We start from the raw sequence: 13,409 nt of genomic DNA, 5'->3' as shown, positions 1-13,409 counted from the left end.
GTATTTCATTGTACGAACATTATTTGTTCCTTGTTCTTGCTTTTGTTTTTGATGATTCAGGATTGTTGAATCATTGTCTAGTGAGAGGGTTGTTCTTGTTAGAGAGGGATCTCCACCTTGAATGAAGAGAGGCTTTACTTCACCTGGTAACGAAGTTGGGAAAGGAAATCCTTACAGCGCGTTGCTTGAGGTAAGGACATAGGCCGCTGGCCGAACCTTATAAAAAATCTGGTGTTCCTCTCTTCTTCTCTTAATCTTTTTACATTCTTGCGAGTATATAAATTGTGTGTATGCTTATTTAATTGTTGTGAACTTGCTGAATATTGGGATTTGCTGGAATACTAATTTTAATCAAGGAACTATATTGATTGTCTTTACTAGATTGAAAATTCATATTAAGCTTAAATATTGAATTGCTGAATATCACAGCTGAAATAGATTATTTCATTGAAGGAAAATTGCAGAGCATTTAAGATAAATTTTCTGAAATTGATATTGTCTTTGATATTTACTTAAAAAGAAAAACTGACCTTGAATTTTTTCTATTGAATCGCTGAGAGTTGAATTTGTAATATCATATATACATTGGATTGTTGGTTGGTTTGAGTAAGGTGATTGATAAAAATTTTTTATTATGTAATTGTATTAAATTAACCCCATAGGCACCCCTTCTCGGAAGCAACTCCTCCGCAGCACTACTTCGACACCATCATCTCCCCTACAACCACCCTATCCATTGCCCTTGACTAGAGTGACGTCGACCTCAACCTCTACTCCTCCGACCACTTTCGAATGTTTTAGTTCATTTACTGTAATTTTCTTGTATTTGATTCTTTTTCTAATGTTCGTTTAATTATCTTAGAAGTAGGGCTCTATGAGTTTGCTCAATTTTTCTCTTTCTAATACTACCATGGAAGCATCTCAATAGCCCCAAACTTATTATTTCTCCCCTTTTTTCTTCTCAGTTTCTCAACTTTTTATGAGTTATCTTTAGATCTCTTAATTTTCTTATTTTTTTTTCAAGGATAATCTTATAATATATGAAACTCCTTTAGTTGTGTGTAATCTTTACCATGCTTTTGAGAGTATGAAATTTAGACATTAAATTTAAATAGAACCTAATACAAAATTAGATCTCTTTTAAACCTACACAAACTCAAATCCAAACCCTAAAATTTATGCTTCCAAATGCAACCCTAAACTTTATATATTTTACTAAAATTTGCATGTGGATGGCTGTGGGCAGTAAAATACATAAAACCATATCCAGTAGTGTCATTTGGGTTGCCGCTAGCAACGAATCTTTCATTGACAACCATATACTCCAGGGCGATGCAATGCTTGAAGGCAATCTTTGGGGCAACGATAAATTATTATTATTATTATTTGTACTTGTCACCAATCCTATTAGTTAATAGTAATTCACTTTTTCACATTTAATTAACTCATACAAATAAAAACATATACTATAAATTAATAAACAAGAAGTGTTCCATCTCACATTTCATTAACCTTTTGTTTTCTGTAATTTTTTTTTCAGTGTGATAATTTTATTTTTAATAATATTTTTAACATGAAGAGAAGATATAACAGAAACTTAATTTATTCATTTTTTATTTATAAATAAAATCCTTAATCCAGACATTTTCTAGAAATTTTAGAAATGACCTAAAAAGATGAGGGCATCCATCAACAGCTACTTTGGCTGGCCACAGAGCATAACCTTAATCTAACTGAACATAAAAATGGAGCTTCAAAAATGAAAGCATAATGAGATTTGGCACAAAATTATAGTAGTTCTGGCTCATCACACAACAATTCCAAATCCAAGGTTTATTGATGAAGGCAAAATGAGGCAGCAAATGTCCTCACAGACGTGTATGGGCTATTTATAAAAGAAACACATTACGGGGAGGCACCCCCACAAGGAACAAGAGCCTCTCAATCAAAGTACAGCTCGTCATCTTCAGCTATGCTTGCTGGGAGTAACTTCTGTAACATACAGAGAACTACTGGGAGTAACTCCATGGAAATACAATCAACTCTGTTGCTGGGAACAGCAAGGATTTTTATTTATTTAAGCCATCTTCCTCTTCCTCTTTCCAGAGCATGGGACTAGGGAAAATCATTGGCATCCTAGTGAGTGTTGGATCAGACAAGAATCTTCCTTGATAATGAAAGAACACCAGCATTGGCAGTGAAGAAGATTTTATTCCATCCCAGCTCTGATTGGGCACCAAGTGGCATTAGTATAAATCTTCTGAGATTATCATACTCATGGTATCATTGAAGCCAACAACACGACACAGAAAGCACAATGGCTCAGTATTTTCACCACCATCACTTTACTGATTGCGTTACATACATAGTGTAGGAAGAGAAATGGGCAAAAAAAATTAAATTAAATGAAACCTAGTACAAAATGAAAAAAACGACGGTTTAATGAGCCTTTTATACAAAACGGAGATGACTTGGCATATCTAGTTGAGGTAGTTTTCAGAACTCTGCAGACCTATTGTTTCACCATGAATGAGCTTTTACAACTGCATCCGCCCACTGCACTTGGATTTGTGGTTACCTGAACATGAAACAGGAATTTTTAGCTACTGCTGAGCTAACCATGGGCAATGGAAGCAAGGACTAACAGTGTTTCAAAAATGCAATTCAACTAGACAATGTAACAAAAAATGAAGGCATTCCTTTGAACAAGAAATCATCCAGGAAGAACACAATCCCCAGATGGGATATGAGGCTTGTTAACATAGTAGATTCTCCTCGTGAATTATTTCAAGTAAACAGAAAAAAATGATAGAAATTATTATTATTATTATTATTATTATTATTATTATTATTTAAAAGTGAACATAGAAATGAAACACAGTATTGTTAATTTGATAAGAGGGTACCATGTAATTTAAGGATGAACAATTGCTAAAACAAAAATAACAAACATTACTGTCATCACACCAATCCAACAATGTAGTTTCCATGCTCATTGCAAGGTTTGATTCTAAAGCCTAAACAGTTCTAATTGTGTAATTAACAACAGGGGCAAAACCACATCCACACATCAGGCCCACTTAAGTTTTTATCCTTATAATGTTATGCAGTCTTAGCAGTTACATATTTTGATTAGAACTAGTGGTGGTTGAGCATTCGCTATGCATGTGCAAGTATTACAAATTATTAATTCTCAAAATTTTTTAAATTTGAATTCTATTTGGACAGTTTTGGGTTAATTTTTAAACGGTTACAAATGTATGTGGGTTGTATTCAGCAGTTAAATGTTTGTTGTCATAGATATTTTTCAAATTATGCATGTAGCCTTCTTTTGAGTATTTGATCTTGACTATTAACATGGGAATGATGAAGGGTTTTCTTGGAATACAATGAACCAAAAAATGACAAATTAACAACTGCCGAGACTAAATAATAGTAGAGAAGCAACTTTGTATTTTAAAATGCCACCCAACCCCACAAAAGAATGATGTTCTGGTTCCAGCAGTTAAATGTTTACTTTAACAAAGCTAAAAGCTGACAAAACTGGATTCTCCAAAACACATCATCCATCAGTGTCCCTGCAGATCCTTCGCAATATTTTTTCTCCAGAAATAGGAGAAAAGGTGCGATCAAGTAATTACTCACATATCTCTTTGGCTTGTGGAATTATTGTACCTGGCAAATGCTTTGAACTATGACTGTATCAGTGAATAAATGGAGAAAAAAAAATGGGTAAAGTTTATTGTTCTCAATGTTTGTCATGCCTACGATTAATTTGTAAATTATCCGATTGGATCACTTATCACAAAATGGGAAAACGAGCTCACTCCAACTTTGAAAATACCGACCCACAAAATAAGAATAATATTTTAGAAATAAAGGAAAGAAAACAAACCCCTTGAAAGAAAAATACAAATAAAACATAATTATAAAGGAATAGAAACAAAGGTACTTAAAACTAGATATAAAAGCCAATAATTTTGTGTCTTTAAAAATATCTGCTGCTGACTGTTGATTTGGTGGGTGGGCTTTTTTTTGGGGGTGCGGTCATGGAGCCACTACGAAGAAGTTCCAAGAGTTACATTACAAAGGAAGCTTCGAGCTCATATTGGTCATGGGTTGAGAACGGGAATTGAACTCTATGAGATCTAATCTCCCGTTGTTCCTCAGTAGCTTAGTGGTGTAGAGCGGTCGGCTGTTAACTGACTGGTAGGTTCGAATCCTACTTGGGGAGATTTGATTCATTCTGAATTAAAGAATTCAGAATGAAAGGGCTCGCTTTGCCCGTTAAGAGTAGGTAACCCGTTCCCTATCTTTGTTTCTATTGCATTCTATTTCATCGTATCACATTCTGTTTTGCGATATTTGAGAATCACCATCAATACCTCGGTGTAGGTCCGGGATAATCCTTTGTTCCATAGTCCTAGGCATTCACCGAGGAAGCAGAAGCCCTTTTGAAAGAAGCTATTCAGGAACAGATGGAACGCTTTCTACTTCAAGAAAAAGCATAAATTGATCACGTTTAACTTTAATTAACTTATTAACTTAATACTTAATATATTTAATATTTTAATATAATTTATTAATTGAATATAAAATAATATTATCAAATTATATTTGATTTGTAAAATATATTTATAAAAAATAAAAATAGAAAATTTGAATTCTTTAATCAATCCTTTATAAATAATAAATAAATAGAAGCAAATAGAATAAATATAAACGTCTTTGATTCAAATCATAAGGGAAGGATCCATGATAAGGATTTAGAAAAGTTTATGCTCATCAGATGGCAGTGCGGCAGGCAAGTGTTGAACTGAATATTATTTGAAGAGAAGCTAGATAATTCTAATGGGACAACCACAAACTTGAAGAAGAAATGCTAAAGAAAAAGTGGGAAATGTGGAATACTCACTCAGAAAGGGGGCCCAGATGAGAGGGTCTGCAAGGAGAAGAAAAGAAGGGGTGATGTGTCGGACAATGATAGTGATGACACTAGTAAGTTTGCTTATGAGGGCAGTTTGTGTTTTAAATGAGGTTTGGGAACAGTATGGCTGTTTTGAATTGTCTGATAACTTGGGGATATATTCATATGGGCCATCATCTCTGATATAAGTTTGGAGCATGTCTCTATTTTTGAGATTGATAGAACCAGCAGCAGCAATAGAAGAATGGGCCTTTTCCCACCACACTGGAGGAGGTAAATGGGAAAGACTTATACGCTCAAAATTTGATGGATAAGATGGGGTTGTCGCTGTATGATCCTGAAGGAAACAAAGTTCGTTTAAATGGGTGTAAAAGAAAGTGAAAAAAGGGTCAGCAGGCATTAGCAAACTTGGTGAATTACACAATCAAAAGTGTTTATGGAGGGGTTTTATTTTCTTTCGTTATTTTTATTTTTTCTTGATGGTTTCTTGTTCTCCTTTAGATAATTTATCTTCTTGTCTTAATACATCTTTTTATGATCTAAAAAATTGTCTTTGTTTCAGTTTACGTCACCAACCAGGCAGCAATCAACTGATTCTGATTCCATGCTGTTTTCAGAGTTCCAACGGAATGCACTGTGATTCACATTGGCATTTGCAACAAGAACATTTAACATTTCATTGAGAATTTGAAACTAGCATTTGCTAAACTTCATAATGTAATGCACCCTTCATTTCAGCCTGAAGCTTTAATATGTTTTAACATGTTTGACCACCCAGGCCAAACTAAACCCTTCACGCTTCATCGTAAAGGTTGATATGCTTTCTCAATAATACAAAACTTTTCTTCCAAACTATAAAAAAAAGGGCAGCCCAATGCACAAAGCTCCTGCATATGCGGGGTTGGGGGAAGGGGCGGACCACGATGGGTCTATAGTCCACAACTTTACCTATCGTTTTTTCAAGAGGCTGTTTCTACGCTTCGAACCCATGACCCCTAGGTCATACAGCGACAACCTTACTATTATGCCTAGGCTCCCCTTCCTCATCCAAACTATCAAAATAAAAATTTGTAGTTGCAGATCTTCAAACTAATTCATTAATCATTTATTTTTTAATCACCAAAATCCAAAATAAGGATAGAGAACAAAGCATAAAGAACCACAATGAGCTCTTAACCACCAACTTTGATCTTTGCAAATAACCGAATGACTCCTAACATTGGGGGAAAAAAAATGATGGATAGCTTCCTTTGATGCTCCCTCCTTAAGAATTTTGCTTCTTGCTTAAAGTGTTTGGCATCTAAAAAAAAATGCCTATTATATGTACTTAAAAAATAAAATTTATTATTTAAAGTGAATTTCTAGCTTGTGACACTTTTTTGGAAGTTTTATTGTTAGTAGCAAACTCATACTTCTAGCAACAGTTTAAGTTTGAAAAACTTGTAATTTAATCATTTATACTACTATAAAGGGGATTCCCCTATTTGGTGTCATCTTTAAAAAATTTCAAATTTATCCCTATATTTACCAATGATTATTTCAAAATATTCCTTTAGCTACCCACAACCATCCCAAAATACCCTTTAATTATGTTAAATGTATCCCTATAACAACTCATAATTATCCCAAAATACCTCTATAACTATCTACAATTATCCCAAAATGCCCTTATACTATTTAATTTTTTATTATTTTTTATATTTTTTTATTATTTTTAAAAAATAGAAGCCATAGATATAATATTATTAACATTTTATTAACGATTTAAAAATTATAGTTTCATAAATTATATAACTAAATCTTATAGATAAAAATATTTATTAAACTTAAAGAAGCATAAATTATATTAATAATTATTAAAATAACTCGAATATTTATGATTTAGTTATTTTAATTCATATATTACTGAAATATATAAGTTATTATCACAAAAATATTAATATATGAAATTTAATATTCTAAACATTATTTTAATAAATTAAAATTTTTAACAACAGTATTTTAATAATTATATAATATAACTTAATAATAATTTTAATATATTATTATAATAAAAAATTATATTTTAATAAATTATAGAATTAAATTTATAGATATATTTTTTTAAATTATAGTAATTATAAATTATATTTTAATCCCTTCATTTCTATTTACTATTTTGGTTAATGTCTTGAGTAGGATTGTTGAAACGTGTAGATAGAGGGTTGGTGGAGGGGATTAAGGTAGATTATGAGAATTGCATCATTTCTCATCTTCAATTCCCAGATGACATTACTCTTTTCCTGTCAGACAACATAAGTTGCTTCTTTAATTTGTTGACTATCTTACAAGTGTTTAAGAAAGTGTCTAGGCTGAAAATTAATTTCTCCATGAGCATTCTGGAGAGTTTGGGTATCAATGTGTATCCTTTTCCTAGTGGGTCTAGGTATTATTGTGGATCCTTTTTCTATGGTAGCTGGTTGTGCCATTTTGACTTAGCCTATTACTTATTTAGGTCTCCCCCAGGTGGTACTCCCAATGCAGGCTCTTTCTGGGACCCTATTTTTGAGAGTGGCTAGGAGACTGGACTGGTGAAAGGAGCTTTCTTCACTTTAGGGTGTTGTGTTGCCCTAATCCACGCTTGTCGATCTTCCATCCCTTTGTCGTACCTTTCTATTTTTAGAATCCCTGTGAGATTGGCACAAAGGCAAAATTAATGAGGGATTTCTTGCGGTCAAGCGGAGGAGAGGGTTGTAGAGATAGTCTTGTAGGATGGAAGATTGTTTGTAGGCCTAAAGGGAGGCTTGGGTCTTGGTAACCTAGTGTCCAAAAACATCTCTTTGGTGGGGAAATGGTTATGGTGTTTTCCTTTAGAACCTAATTCTCTTTGGAAAAACGTAATTTGCTATAAATTTGGAATGCTAGAAAACAAGTGGGATGCTAAAGTAGGAATTAACACTACTTATTCGAGTCCTTGGAAGTTAGTATCTTAGATTTATTATTAGTTTCCTTCCTAAAATCATTATACAGTGGGTAATGGGGAGCATATTCACTATTGGGAGGATCATTGGGTGGGGGAGATTCCTTTGGCTAGTACTTACCCTCGTATTTTTCATTTATCGAATCTTCATGACACCCTGATTTTTGCTTTTCTTCTTTTGCAAGAAAATGGGCATTCTTGGAGCTTCCATTTTAGGAGAAATCTAGGTTGCTCAATTTTTTTCATGTTCATTGAGGGTTTAATGTTTAGATCCTTTTGGGAAATTTTCTTGAAAATCATTTTTCACACCTACTTGACTTGTGATTCTACTATGGGTCCTTTTGCTTTGTACCCTTTGATTTAGAATGCTAAAGCTCCCTAAAAATAAAATCTTTTATTTGGACAGCAATACTTGAAAGAATTAATACCAACGATTTGCTTTATAAGAGAAGACCTAATAATGCCATGTCCCCCCAACTTTTGTGTCCTTCGTATGAAGAGTAAAGAGACTTGTGCATGTCTCTTTCTTCATTGCCCTTTCACATTGGCTATTTGGAATAAGTTCTTTGGTATTTAAATATAAAAAAAAAAGGCGTCCCCGAGCCACAAGGCTCCCGGCTTTGTGAGAGTAGGGGAAGGGTCGTCACAGTGTACATAGCCTTACCCCTGATTTTTATTTAGAGAGGTTGTTTCCTTGGACTCGAACCAGTGACCAACCAGTCACAAAGAAGCAACCTAACTGTTGATCCAAGGCCTACCCTCTAATAAGTTATTTTGTATATTTGGAAAAAACTGGGTCTGTCCATGCACTTTGAAGGCCTTTTATACCACTACTTTTTGGGGTTTTGGCAAAGGAAAGGATAGGAAAGCTCTATAGCATTACACTGTTATGGTTATTATTTGGTGTGTTTGGTTGGAAAGAATGCTAGAATATTCAAGGGTGTGGCTATTGCTAACAATTTGCTTTGGAGTAGAGTGGTATATCTTGCATCGCTATTGGCATCAACAAATGGTTTTTTTTGTCATGTTTCTCTAGAAGACTTGTAGCGAAATTGGTTAGCCCTATTACATTGAGTTTAGTTCTCTATTTAGGTTGCATTCTTTGCAACTAGTTTCTATTGATGTAGAGGAAGGATGTCTTATTGTAACTCCCTCGTTACCCATTCTCTTACCTCTAAAAGATTAATGGAAAAAACTGCATCTAAATTTCCTTTTCCTCAAAGACTAACCATTATTGTTGATTGAGAAGCAATTATTCCCTATAAGACCTCATAAAGGCATTGGAAATGGACAATTGAGCTTGACTAATCAAAAGAGCTTTGTGAAAATGTGGCAGAGGTATACATAGAGCAATCACCAGTCTCTCTCGTATCATATCTCTATTTGTGTTTCAATCCTATTGGTTTCATTAACATATTTACTATTTCTTTCTATTCTTCTTGATGATTGTCATAGCCATGTTTCAGCTCATATACAGTATTCATAGGGGGTTGTTCGAGCCCATAATTCTCTAAAGGTACTTCTTAATGATAAACATCCTCTACAGGTGGTGGTGGTGTAATGAGAAGGGGGGGGGGGGGGTTGGGTGTGTGGGAGGGAAGGCAGTTTATCAACCAAATCTTTGGGCCCATAGTAGTCAAAAGCATCTACCACCTTACCAAGGTTGAGGCGAGGCAAACTTCAAGAGGCGCAGTGAAGCACAATGAGGCTCAAGGTGCACTAAGTCACTCCTTGAGATATTTGAGCTCTTAACTTCATTTTTTTTTTTTTCAACCTTTCAAGAAAGAAAATGCAAGGCTTCGGTAGACATAGCAAGAGCTAGAGCCTTCAAACCAGCCCTAGCACTAGCCAGAGGCTTCGACTCGAACTAGCATGTCCAAGCTTCATCTTAGAGCCTTCGAACTAGCATGAAACACCTTCTTCATCACGTCTTTGAGCCTTTACCAGCAAGAGAGCCTTCTCAAGAGCCCTTCATCTTCGAGCCTTCGAACTAGCACAAAACACCTTCATCTTCACGTCTTTGAGTCTTTGAGCCTTTGCTAGCAAGAGAGCCTTCTCAAGAGCCCTTTGCCTTCAAGGTTTGAGCCTTCGAATCAGCACAACCTTCGTCTTCGAGCCTTCAAACCAGCATGAAACACCTTCATCTTCAAGTCTTTGAGTCTTTGAGCCTTTGCCAGCAAGAGAGCTTTCACAAGGGCCCTTTGTCTTTGAGTCTTCCGCCAGCAAGAGAGCCTTCCCCAGAGTCTTCGAACAAGCTAGAGGCTTTGAGCCAGCAAGTCATCATCGTCAGTCTTTGTCAATCTTCAGGCTGCTTCAAACTTCGAGCCAGCAAGTCGTCATCACCAGTCTTCGTGAGTCGTCAGGCTGCTTCAAACTAGTAAGGCGTTTTCTTCTTCTTCTGCTGTCTGCTGCCTGCTGGTGGCTGGCAGGCTGCCCTGCTCTTCACAAGTTATAGATTAACTTGCATTAAGCCATTAATTTAATATTATATAATATGTAATTAATTATGTCGTTTAATGCAAGTTTACAATTAATATATAACATTTTTTACGGAATTTAGCTGCTGTTTTGTTTGGAAATACAGTTTACAAACCATACACTGCTTTTGCATTTAGGATACCAGGGCTTAAATCTTACTATTGATGTGTTCATATATATCAATTATCCATCAAATAGGCATTGGACACAATTTTAATAATTATGCACCTCACCTTCCTAAGGCGCACGCCTTCGCTTTGTTGGAACTGAAGAATAGAAAAACAGAAAAAACAGAGAAGAAAAAATACTGAAAAATGCCTCTTTAATTTACTGACTTGATGGAGAAATTACATATATAAAAAGCTACAGTGCTGCAGCACTTTTTGCTGGATTTTTTGAGATTCTTTTCTATTTTTTCACTACTTAAATTGACTAGGATAAGGCCACTATTTATAGGGCAGAGTACATGGGGAATAAATGGGTAATTTTAATATTCTAGGGACTTAACCCTAGAAACACGGCAAAGAATATGACAAGTTCCTAGACTAAATAACTCACTCCTGTGCTATTAATGGATGACAGCTGTATTCCACTTTGAAAAATTGAACAGAACTTTGACTAAGAATCACACTGGCTGCAACTTGCTGACTGAATAATTTCATTGATGAATGTTCTGCTGACTGTAAGCTGAGTTGTCTGCTGACTTTTCAACTAAATAATTGAATTAACTAACTTGAGTAGGTTTATGGCATTCTCACAAATTCCCCTCTAAAGTCATGCGTCCTAACATGTCTCTGAACTTCAAAAACTTCTCAGTAGTAATAGGTTTTGTGAGCATGTCTGCTGGTTGTTTATTAGTGCTGATGAATTCTAGCTGAATTTCTTCCTTCTGCACAAGGTCACGAATAAAGTGATGTCTGACCTCAATATGCTTTGTCCTGGCATGAAAAACTGGGTTCTTAGTTAGAGCTATTGCTGACATATTATCACAATAAATGGTTGTAGGACCCTCTTGCTTCAGCCCTAAATCACTAAGTAGTTTCCTCAGCCAAACTCCTTCACAAGCAGCCTCTATTGCTGAAATATATTCTGCTTTTGCATATGACAAGGCAATAGTGCTTTGCTTTCTTGAACACCCTGAAATGGTGCCATTTCCAAGGCAAAAAACTTATGTCGATGTGCTTTTTCGATCATCAACTAATCCAGCCCAATCACTGTCAATGAAACCGGTCAAAACAAACTCAGAATCTTTGTTGTACTTCAGTCCAAGTTTTAGTGTGCCTTTGAGGTATCTTAATACCCTTTTTGCCGCTGCATAATGCAGTACACTTGGGCTGTGCATGAACCTAGACAACATACTAATAGCTTGTGTAATATCAGGCCTAGTATGAGTCAAGTAAGTAAGGGATCCAACTAAACTCCTATACTGATTTCGTCAAATTTTTTAGCTCCATCATCAGAATTTAATTTTTCATTTAGAGCCATAGGAGTACTTACAGCCTTACAATCCTTTATACGAAATTTCTTCAAGATATCAGCTGCATACTTTTCTTGGGAAATGAAAATTTCCCTTCTTTGTTTAACTTGCATCCCCCGAGGAAATACTTCATGATCCTTAAGTTTGTCATCTCAAAATTTTTCATCATTGAGTGCTTGAAATTAGAAAGTAAATGAAGATTGCTTCCAAAGTAAATCAGATCATCAATGTACAAGCAAACAATGATGAAATCAGTTTCTTTTAAAAAAAAAATAAAGAGATGGTTCATGAGAGCTTTTATGAAATCCTAAATTCAGAAATAAGAATCAATCTTACTGTTCCAAGCTCATGGAGCTTGTTTGAAGCCATACAAAACCTTGTTTAGTTTGTACACCTTTTCTTCTTTGCCCTTCACTTCATATCCATGTGGCTGCTCAACATAAACTTCCTCATTCAATTCTCCGTTGAGAAACGCAGATTTAACATCCATTTGATACACATTTAACTCCAATTTGACAGCTATTGCAAGTACAAGCCGAATTGTCTCAATTCTTGCAAACGATGCAAAGGTCTCGTTGAAATCAACTCCAGGTTGTGGAGAATAACCTTTGGCAACCAATCTGGCCTTATACTTTTGAATGAAACCATCCTTGTACTTGGTTTTGTAAACCCACTTGAGATCAATAATGTTTTTGCCTTAGGATCCACAAGCTTTCATGTGTTGTTCTTTTCAATCATGTTCCGCTCTTCTTCCATGGCCTTTTTCCATTTTTTATCCTTCATTGCATCTTCAAAATTCTGTGGCTCACAAGAGAAAAGAGCAAATTCTGAATTTTCATTAGAAAAATAGCTTCTAAAATCACCATACCTCTCTGGAGGTCTTCTAACTCTTTCAGATCTTCTTAGGACAGTTGAAGAGAATGAAGTTCCTTCATTTTCTAAATTTTCAGATTTTGAACTAAGGTTCCTAGGTGCAATTTCAGCTTCTGAAATTGCTGGATTCTGAGATTTAGTAGCCGATTTAGGTCTTGTTGCTTCAACTGGTACAAAATATGGATTATATGTTGAGTTCTGGCTGCTGGAAGTTCACTGCCATACTCCCCTTTCCTCAAAGATGACATCTCTTGCCATTATCAGCTGGTGATTAACAGGATTCAATAGTCGGTAGGCCTTTGATTCATTGCTATACCCAATAAACAGAAGCTTTTCTCCCTTTTGATCAAACTTGTCCTTATTAGGAGCTTTGTTGAGTGAGTAGGCTAGACAACCAAACACTTTCAGATGGCTAACATCGAGTTTTCTCCCACTCCAAGTCTCATAGGGAGTTCTATTCTTCACTAATTTTGTTGGTGACCTGTTTAAGATATAAACAGTGGTATGTACAGCTTCAACCCAAAGAGAATTAGGAAGTCTTTTACCTTTTAACATGCTCTGAGCCAATTCAACAATGGTCCGGTTCTTTCTTTCAACAACTCCGTTCTGCTAAAAGCTTCTACTCACTATTAGTTGCCTTTGAATGCCTTCCTTCTTACAATAATTCATGAACGAGTGATATATGAATTCACCTC

General features: G+C 35.3%; 1 protein-coding gene and 1 non-coding gene across 2 annotated transcripts in view; one reads left to right on the top strand and one right to left on the bottom strand.

Moving 5' to 3' along the window:
- Nucleotides 1–1,818: 1,818 nt before the first annotated feature.
- Nucleotides 1,819–13,409, bottom strand: part of LOC131160038 (iron-sulfur assembly protein IscA-like 2, mitochondrial) — a 35,386-nt gene continuing 23,795 nt past the window's right edge. The window contains exon 4 of the mRNA XM_058115324.1: nucleotides 1,819–2,578. Coding sequence (XP_057971307.1) covers nucleotides 2,513–2,578 — 66 coding nt within the window. The 3' untranslated portion in view covers nucleotides 1,819–2,512. The remainder of the gene's footprint in view (nucleotides 2,579–13,409) is intronic.
- Nucleotides 4,164–4,234, top strand: TRNAN-GUU (transfer RNA asparagine (anticodon GUU)). The gene has a single exon. It is a non-coding gene; the product is annotated as a tRNA-Asn (tRNA).

This window comes from Malania oleifera, chromosome 7 (genome assembly GCF_029873635.1).
Source record: "Malania oleifera isolate guangnan ecotype guangnan chromosome 7, ASM2987363v1, whole genome shotgun sequence".
Taxonomy (NCBI): Eukaryota; Viridiplantae; Streptophyta; class Magnoliopsida; order Santalales; family Ximeniaceae; genus Malania; species Malania oleifera.
The sequence above is the reverse complement of the archived record's forward strand: the minus strand, read 5'-3'. Positions and strand labels throughout refer to the sequence as shown.